The sequence below is a fragment of the Hemitrygon akajei genome, unplaced genomic scaffold (assembly GCF_048418815.1).
Source record: "Hemitrygon akajei unplaced genomic scaffold, sHemAka1.3 Scf000041, whole genome shotgun sequence".
In the NCBI taxonomy this organism is placed as follows: Eukaryota; Metazoa; Chordata; class Chondrichthyes; order Myliobatiformes; family Dasyatidae; genus Hemitrygon; species Hemitrygon akajei.
The window spans coordinates 5,599,313-5,608,303 of record NW_027331927.1 but is presented as its reverse complement, the minus strand read 5'-3'; the positions used below and the strand labels follow the sequence as shown (position 1 = coordinate 5,608,303).

The window sequence follows — 8,991 nt, the reverse complement described above, 5'->3', positions numbered from 1 at the left end:
TTTAACAGAATCGGCGTTAACATTTTAACTCAAAATACCGATTATCTAATGACTTACAGCGTTGCTTTCACTGTGTCTTTGGTGCATAGAGAGACCCTAGTCAGCGTTATGGTCGCACATGTGAGTGACCCCCGCCCTTGCGTGAATCTCAAACCGGTAATTCCTCACAAGACGCGGCGAACCCGGATGTGACGTCATCGCAGCCGCGATGTATTACAGACAAATCAATTGACTTAAACAATCCTAACTTTAACTAAAAAATGCTAACAAATTACTACGCGAAAATATTATAAACTAAATAACTGCCATAAAGGCAGCACACTCCCCGCTTGGCCTTCGTAAGGTCACAATGAACATAATACAAACTTCAGTCTCTAAATCAGTCGTTAGGTAGAAGTAGAATGACTTCTGTAACAGGCCTTTGGTAAATTTTCCCATCGCCTTGGTCGGTAGTTTTCAACTCGACTTCCCTGACATGTCCATCCCTACTAGGGAATGTGGCAGTGATTCTGGCCATTGGCCAGCAGTTGCCGGCGATTTGCTTGTCCTTGAGCAGGACTAAATCTCCAACTTGAAGGTCCCTTCTCCATTGCTTTGTGTACAGGTCCTTATCGGAGAAGTCCCCTGGTGGAGGGGCAGCTCCTGCCTTCTGCGTAAGGAGCATTGATGGCGACAGTATGAAGGGGTTTTCCGGGTCAGGAGACACGGGTAGGAGTGGTCGTGCATTCATAATGGCTGTGACCTCTGCCATTGGTGTGCCCAGTACCTCGTGGGTCGATCGGATGCTTTGCTGCATCTCAGGTCTCCTTTTCGTGGTTTTTTGCAAGGGCGTGAACCGCTTGACTGCCTGCTCTTTGTTGTTTGGCAAGCACTGGCGTGGTTCTCTGAAAGGTAGTGGGGCGACCCCACTATTTGCTTTGTCTCTGAAGACCTTGGTGTCCTCCGTTTTTAAGATGGTGGCGTCTTGAGCCGATGGAGCGAGTTTATTATCATGCTCCTTTTGAGCAAAGACAGACTGACCGAGCGTCTCGTCAGTTACTTTGCGCTTGTTAAAGCCTTGTGGTGCTTCCTGGACGCGCATGGAACTTATGCGGGGTTGAAGAATCATATGGCGGCTACTCTCTAGCACATTGGTCTTGAGTGTGTTAGCCGTTGATTTGTGTTCGTTGCCAGGGCACACCTCTCCTATCACCACCCAGCCCAGATCCAGGCGTTGGGCAAAGGGGGCGTCGTGTGGTCCATTGACCTGCTGCCTAACCTTGTGTACCCGGAGAACATCCCTCCCTAATAGCAGGAGTATTTCTGCTTCTGGATCCAGCTCTGGGATGTATTTGCCGATGTGGTGGAGATGTGGTTGGTGTAGCACCGCACTTGGCGTCGGGATCTCAGTGCGGTTATTCAAGATTTTCTCGCACTCTACGAGTGGGGGGAGACAGATGAGGACTTTACCATCCAGGGACTCGATCTGGAAGCCTTCGGCCCTCCTTCCGTAAGTTTTCATGTTGCCTGAGCAAGTTCTAAGGTAGTATGGGAACTGCTCACTCTCAATGTTGAACAAGTTAAAGAACTTTGGACTGACTAGCGAGCGGTTGCTCTGATCGTCCAGAATTACGTAGGCTTTGATGGCCTTGTCTTTGGCTCCCTTAGGGTACACCTTAGTGAGACAGATCTTTGAACAAGAACGGCTTGCCTGAGCTTGACCGCAAACTTCCGTACAGCTCGAGCTGACAACAGTTGTCCTGGAGTGAGCTTCTCCCTCCCCGCCGTCCTGTTGTGGGGGTGAAGGAGCGTTGTCGGTTTGCGGTGACGGGCCAGGATGCATGGCCCAGTCGTGATTAGTGCTATCACATTCCAGGCACTTCACGGCGATCGTACACTCTCTCGCACAGTGAGAGGTCGAGGAACAGCATCTAAAGCATATTCCTTTCTCCTCGAGGAGGGCCTTCTTCTCTTCGAGGGGTTTTTCCCTAAACGTTCTGCATCTTTTGAGGGGGTGGGGTTTGTTATGCAATGGACAATTCTTGCTAGAGTCGTTGTTAGCTGTAAGGACTTCAGTCTTAAGCGCTGAGACTGGTTTAGTAATGTTGGAATTATTCGAAGTGGATTTATCTGGCTTGGTGTAAATTGTACTGCTTCCTGGACCTATGAGGCTAGGATCGTTTCGCTTCTTCGCCTCCTTGCACACGAACCTGGTGAAATACTCGAAGGGAGGGAATTGACCTTCGTGTTCTTCCTTGTAATCTGAGGCAACGGACAACCACCTGTCCTGCAGCCCAAATGGAAGTTTGTCCAAGAGTTGTCTAATCCCGGTTGGAGTGTCTAGGTATACTAGACCAGCTGAGTGGCCATCTTCTTTGGCGCCTTGAATCTCCATGAGTAAATCTCCAAATTCTCTTAGCTTGGTGTGGTCCTTGGCTGACACCTTAGGAAAATTTCCCAAACGTTGGCATAGCGCCGCCTCAATAATTTCGGGGGCTCCGTAGCCCTCCTGAAGTCTCTCCCATGCTTTCTTCAATGCTAGCTCGGGTTTGTTGATGTACACTGAACGCATGCGTCTCACCTGTTCGCATGATTCTTTTCCCATCCATTTTGCCATAAGATCCAACTCCTGGGTTGCTCTGAGCTGGAATCCGTCGATAGCGTTGGTGAAAGTGGAGTACCATGCACGGTAATTTTCAGGTTTATCGTCGAACTGGTATAGTCCTGAAGTGACGAGATCCCGTCGTGCGAAATACCGTGCTGCGGATTCGTCTGCAGGTGGCGTGCGGGCTGAGGGAACATGTCCACAGGTACATGACTGAGGGCGTACATCTGTTATGGGATTTGCTGGTCTGGACTCAGTCTTTGCCTCTCTTCTCCCCAAATCCGGTAAGTTCGGTGTCGAGAAGTACTTGTCGTGAGCCCTTGCATTCCTGGGTTCATCGCGGAGTTGCGAGGGTAAATTATCTTCCTCGGATGGACGTGATGCCGTCGGGCCTCTCCAAGACTCCTCGTGAAGTGGGACGTTATCGAATAAGTAAGGAGAGGAAGAAAGAGTCTTCCATTCCATTTGAGATTGGACATAGACTCTTGTACGTTCCAATCCGATCTTTTCTGAGGTAGATTTTCCGTCCTTCGGATCATGCATTTCTTCGGCGTCTTCTATTAACTCTGCTTCCACCTCGGCAGCTGCTGCTTCTCGTTCTAGCTTCAGCGCTTCTAACCGTGCCTCTACCCTTTTCCTTTCCAATTCGTTTTCGGCTTCTCTGGCAGCCTTTTCCTTCTGGTTTTCGGCTTCTCTGGCAGCCTTTTCCTTCTGGTTTTCGGCTTCTCTGGCAGCCTTTTCCTTCTGGTTTTCGGCTTCTCTGGCAGCCGCTTTCATCTTTACTTCTAATTCTTCTTTGGCAAAGCGCGCTCGCACCTTGGCGGCTTCTGCTTTCGCTCTTGCTTGGGTGGCCTTACTTGATGCCCTACTGCCCCTATCGCAGGATGACGATGACTTTGACAACGACTTGATGCTGGATCGGGTTGACATGGCTGCACTTTAAACACCTGATAATGCCGCTTTTTCACTGTAACGTTCTCGCTCGGGTGTGAAATAACGCCGAGGTAAACGTCGAGATAAACCAGAATCAATGCAAACGTGACCGCAGTAAGATTAACCATTTACTGTTCACTCTTCACATTAACGCATGGTGAAAACTGTTGAAAAACAATACAAGATTGGTACAGTGTTTGTTCCCTTCTAAATATCACATTTACATTGTGAATACTTGCAAAGGTAAAACTACAATAACTACATTACATTAAAGTGCAGCATACAGTCAGAATCTAGCTGCTCCATTGGCTGCTTTAGATACACTTCAATACAAACTATCCCGACTCTTTAACTGACGAAAAGGTAAACCTTACCGACCGTCGTTACTTTTAACAGAATCGGCGTTAACATTTTAACTCAAAATACCGATTATCTAATGACTTACAGCGTTGCTTTCACTGTGTCTTTGGTGCATAGAGAGACCCTAGTCAGCGTTATGGTCGCACATGTGAGTGACCCCCACCCTTGCGTGAATCTCAAACCGGTAATTCCCCACAAGACACGGCGAACCCGGATGTATTACAGACAAATCAATTGATTTAAACAATCCTAACTTTAACTAAAAAATGCTAACAAATTACTAAGCGAAAATATTATAAACTAAATAACTGCCATAAAGGCAGCACAACTGGGATTGAGGGAAACTCGGACTGCGGTGGAGAGGAACATATCAGGTGTTACTGACCAGTCCCACGGCTGTGAAACTGAAGGGGCAATCTCGGTGGATACATCATTTTGCGCCAAACATGTTACTGAAGGAACTGTGTAGAAGGTCTCTCTCGGACTAATGGGAATGTATTGGTTGTTAGGGGTGTTCATATTTATGTCTTTGAGAGGGCTCACCCCAGCATCCGGGGGCCCCCAAGTTAACACATTTCTGTCTTTCTGTCATACCTATACCAAACAGGTAGAACTAGGGGCCTGCTGGGTTTGTGCTGAAATTCCACAGCATGGTAAAACTATGGTTCCAATTCAGTAATCCCACTCAACCAGAGTGAGGAACTCTCAGCCTGGGCTTTCTCAAATAACATCCGGGGAAGTGAGATGAGGACCTGTGGTCCAGTCAGAGATGACTGTGGCTGTCAGTGTTTTGAGGGATGGTGTCTCAGGCCCCCATCAAACGGAACTTCCAATACTGGGAAACATGCATCCTGGCCATACTTGCAGGTGCCCAGCAGCCGAGAGGAACAACTGAGACTGATTGATTTTGGATGATCGCTTTTCTCTCCTCTGGAGTAGCCAGGAATTCATGAGAGATAAATCAATTTGGATACAGCACTTGAGGAGCTGGCCACAATACTGCAGGGGCCCTGACAGAAACACAGGCCCAAGTAACAGAAATATCCACTGAAATGATTGCAATCTGGCAAACAGTCATACAGAATCGTACAGCTTTAGAGTTTATCCCAGCTGAGAAAGAGGGAACCTGTGCTGTTATTGACACAGAATGCTGCACCTATATCCCTGATGAATCTACTAACATTACACCCCTCTCCGAGCACACTGCAAAGGAGATTGACAGCATCTAGAAAGTAGGGCAGGATTTACACGGGTTCACCGAAGGGTCGAAATGGTGATCTTTGAAGGCCTGTTTGGTAATATGTGGGGCATGATACTGCATTATGTCCTAACAGTTGTACATATCTTTGTTACAATTACTGTTGTACCATGTCTTTACCCACTGATAAGTCAATGCTGTCGTCAGTTGCTTTCTCTGTAAAAAGTTACTGTGTTGCTGATAATGTAATGATCAAAAGGAGGGAATGATAAAATCTGTAAAATGCTAAAACACTTCGTTAAACAATAGCAGCCAGGTTTTCTGAAAGAAACTGCTGATGATCAACTGATGTGCTGAGCCATGTTTCTTCTTGTGGGTAGCTAGCTAGGGTTTCAAGATGCTTATCTCCTTGCGCATTCACATGTAGAGATAGGACAGCTTCAGTCTGTTCTGTGTGTGTAAACCATTATGACTATTTTGTAGTTTGTCTTTAGGGGCTCCAGCCCGTCATGTAGTAAATAGCCTGTCTTGTGTGGGGGTATCTGGATGGATATATCTGTGGTGTAAGCGGAATTGTTAGTCAGTTAGTGGATTGGGTGGGAACAGTCACAGACTGTTCCTGTTTGAGCGACTAACTAAATAAGCCCCGGGTGCTTGGAATAAAGAGTTTGTGCTGTACGGTCTCTGAGTGACTTTATCCGGATTCGACTTCCACAGAATGGGAGTGGTTTTAAAGGGCTGGGCTGCTGGAAGCTCATTACCAGACCTGGAGTGATTGCAACTGGGTCTGACAGAGGCAAAACTGGTTGTTCTAGGCACATTCAGTCTCACTGCAACTATATCCCACCTTCCCTTATACAGGTATGTAATGTCTAAAGGACCAATGTTTGAGTAAATGAGTCTCACCAAACTTTCTCCTGACTGAATCAATGGAATCTCCGAGTCTCTTGAGGCAGAGCTGTTCTCTCCAGTTAATGCTCTCAGTCCTCAGGCTGGTTCACTTGTTGCTGTTCCCTCGTTTTCAGCCGTGGTTTGCTTCTAGTTGGGGTTTTTCTTCCAATAAACCTCTAACTTTAACCAGAGAGACAATGAAGCACAATAACAATAAAAAGGAGAACCAAACATTTCTAGTTAAAGTTACTACGAACAAAACGTTAAAGGCTGATATAATGATCTCAGTAAACATTTTTTTATTGTCACTCACACATCAGAAAACAATATGGGATAAGGAGGAGCCATCATTCAGTCAGGAACAGAATTAGGTGATTTGATCCATCTGGTCTGCCCCACCATTTAACCACAGCTGATTTTCATTCCAACACCATATTCCTGCCTTCCTCCTGTAACCCTGAGCTACTCACCAATCATGAATATATTAATCTCTGTCATAAATATACCCAAATGGCAGCTTCAACCAACCTCTGTGGCAACAAATTCCACAGATCAGACATTTCCTGGCCAAATTTTTTTCTCCACTCAGTTTTAAAGGGAAGCTTCTTTATTTCGAGACTGTGCTGTCAGATCACAGTCTAATGGAAACATCCTCTCCATGTCCACTGTATGCAGGCTTTTCAGCATTCGGCAGGTTTACTTAACCATACATCCCTCCACCACCCCCACTGTCCCTCTGAACTCCATTGAGCACAGGTCCAAAACAATCAAATGCTCCTCATACATAACGCCGAACATTCCTGAGATTATTCTTGTAAACCTTGTTCACAACAACTGTACTGAACACAGTTCTAGGAATAACAAACTAATTGGCACCAGGGTAATTCGCAGGGAAAAGTTGTGGTTACTTTATTGTTCAACTGTCACAGAGTGAGCCATTTCCACTTCCACATTAAAACCGGTACATTTCAGGAAACATAAACCAATCCAGAGTGAATGTAATAAAAAGAAATTGGAATTACCAAACTGCTCAGCATGTAAGGAACAGCAGTGGGGAGAGGAACAATCTTTACAATTCAGGTTAATAACATTTTGGCAGCATGACTTCAAACATTTTCAGTTTTTAGTGCAGATCTCCAGAAGGGCTTGTATTGTGCTGTAGGTTTTCTATGTTTCTGTGAATAAATTAAAAATCGTGCAACAAACAGAAATACTATATATTTTAAATGTGAGGTAGTGTTCAAGGGTTCAATATCCATTTAGCAATCGGACGGCAGAGGGGAAGAAACTGTTCCTGAATCACTGAGTGTGAGCCTTCAGACTTCTGTACCTCCTTACCTGCTGGTAACATTGAGAAAACCACATGCCCTGGGTGCTGGAGGTCCTTGATAATGGACGCTGCCTTTCTGAGACATGGCTTCTAATCCTCTGGTAATCTTATAAACATCCATCCAGTCTCACTCCAGCTGGCACGGCTCCGGAGAAAACAACACAATTTTGTCCAACCTCCCGTTAAAGCTCAGGCCCTCTAATCCAGGCAATATCCTGGTAAACCTTTTCTGCGCCCACTCCAAAGCCCCGATATCCTTCCGAGAATGGGGGCGACCAGAACTGTATGAAACACTCCAGATGTGGTCTAACTAGTTTTATAAATCTGCAACACAACTTCCCGACTTTTGAACTCAATGCTTAAACTGATAAAGACAACCATGCCATTTGCCTTCTTAACCACCCGATCAATCTGTGCAGTCTCTTTCAGGGAGCGATGAACTTGGAGTCTAAGATCCCTCTGATCATCGACACTGTTCAGGGTTTTGCATTTAACAGTGTACTTGACTTGTAGCAGCATCACAGGCAAGTACATTCAGATAACACACAGAACAGCAATTATACAATTCTCTGTCAGTAACAATACAGAAACATGTTTTACTTCATCCGGCTAATAGGACCAGAACAACACGGGCTGAGCGGCGGCTCATCTCAGACGGTTCGGTGTGAAGGTCTCACAACCCGGACCGACCCCGGCAGATTCTGTGAAGGAAGCGAGGCGAGGCCGCCAGTCCGGGAAAGTTCATCCCCTCCCCCATCAGGTTTCACCGATCACCTTGTGTTTCTCTCTCTCTTCCCCACCCCCACCTTTTATTCTCCAGTCCTGCCGAAGGGTTTCGGCCGGTAATGTCGACTGTATTCTTCCCCTAGATGCTGCCCGGACTGCTGAGTTCCTCCAGCATTTTGTGCGCGTTGCTCGCATTTCCAGCAACTGCAGATTTTCTCTTGTTTGAGTTCGGGAAAGTTAACTCGCCACTCAACGTCAGACCTCCCCGCTCGGGACCGGCTTCAATACTCACCGAAGGGAAATTGTTGGTGTTGCCCCGCAGAGTATAATCCGTCTCCGGCTCCCCGTCCAAGGGGGTGAGGACCCCCTCCGGATCCCGATCCCGAACCCGGACCCACCGCTGACCCACTTACACAAAGAACGAAAAAAACATCACTGCCTGGCTCTGGCCTGTGAGCATGCGCAATGTGCTTCTTTTGCGTCACAGGCGGTGGGCGGGGCCACGGAAACAAACCCGCAAATGCTGCCTATCTGCGGTAAAACATGATCACGTTTCGCTGGAGGGTCTCCCATGTGACCGGTGACTGTTCCTCGCCCTTCACATATTGCCCTACCCACCGCCGCATTTCCCACATTATTTCATTATTTCCCTATATCATTTCCATACGTATTTAGATTTTCCCTCTATATCTTCCCCGATCCCTTTCCCTCCAGCCCCAGGTCACAGAGTTCTCAGAGTTATAGTTTTGATTCACATCCCATCCCGAGACACAATTCAGACCCACACAGAAAATGAGCTGGTTTCTTTTAAATCAGTCAACACACACAAAATGCTGGTGGAACGCAGCAGGTCAGACAGCATCTATAGGGAGAAGCACTGTCGACGCTTCGGGCCGAGACCCTTCGACAGTCCTGAAACTTTCCGAAACATGGACAGCGCTTCTCCCTATAGATGCTGCCTAACCTGCT

At 46.8% G+C, this 8,991-nt stretch overlaps 1 protein-coding gene across 2 annotated transcripts; it reads right to left on the bottom strand.

Moving 5' to 3' along the window:
- Positions 1–359: 359 nt before the first annotated feature.
- LOC140720351 (uncharacterized) lies at positions 360–8,473 on the bottom strand. Of its 2 annotated transcripts, XM_073035210.1 has the most exons (3): positions 8,315–8,473; positions 5,982–6,146; positions 360–3,681 (listed from the first exon to the last, which is right to left on the bottom strand). In XM_073035210.1, exon 3 carries the CDS (start codon positions 3,512–3,514, stop codon positions 380–382), a length of 3,135 nt encoding a protein of 1,044 aa, XP_072891311.1. In that variant the 5' UTR covers positions 3,515–3,681; positions 5,982–6,146; positions 8,315–8,473; the 3' UTR covers positions 360–379. The 2 variants fall into 2 exon arrangements, with proteins under 2 accessions (XP_072891311.1, XP_072891312.1); XM_073035211.1 differs by lacking the exons at positions 5,982–6,146; positions 8,315–8,473 and adding an exon at positions 3,963–4,080.
- Between the last annotated feature and the right edge of the window lie 518 nt (positions 8,474–8,991).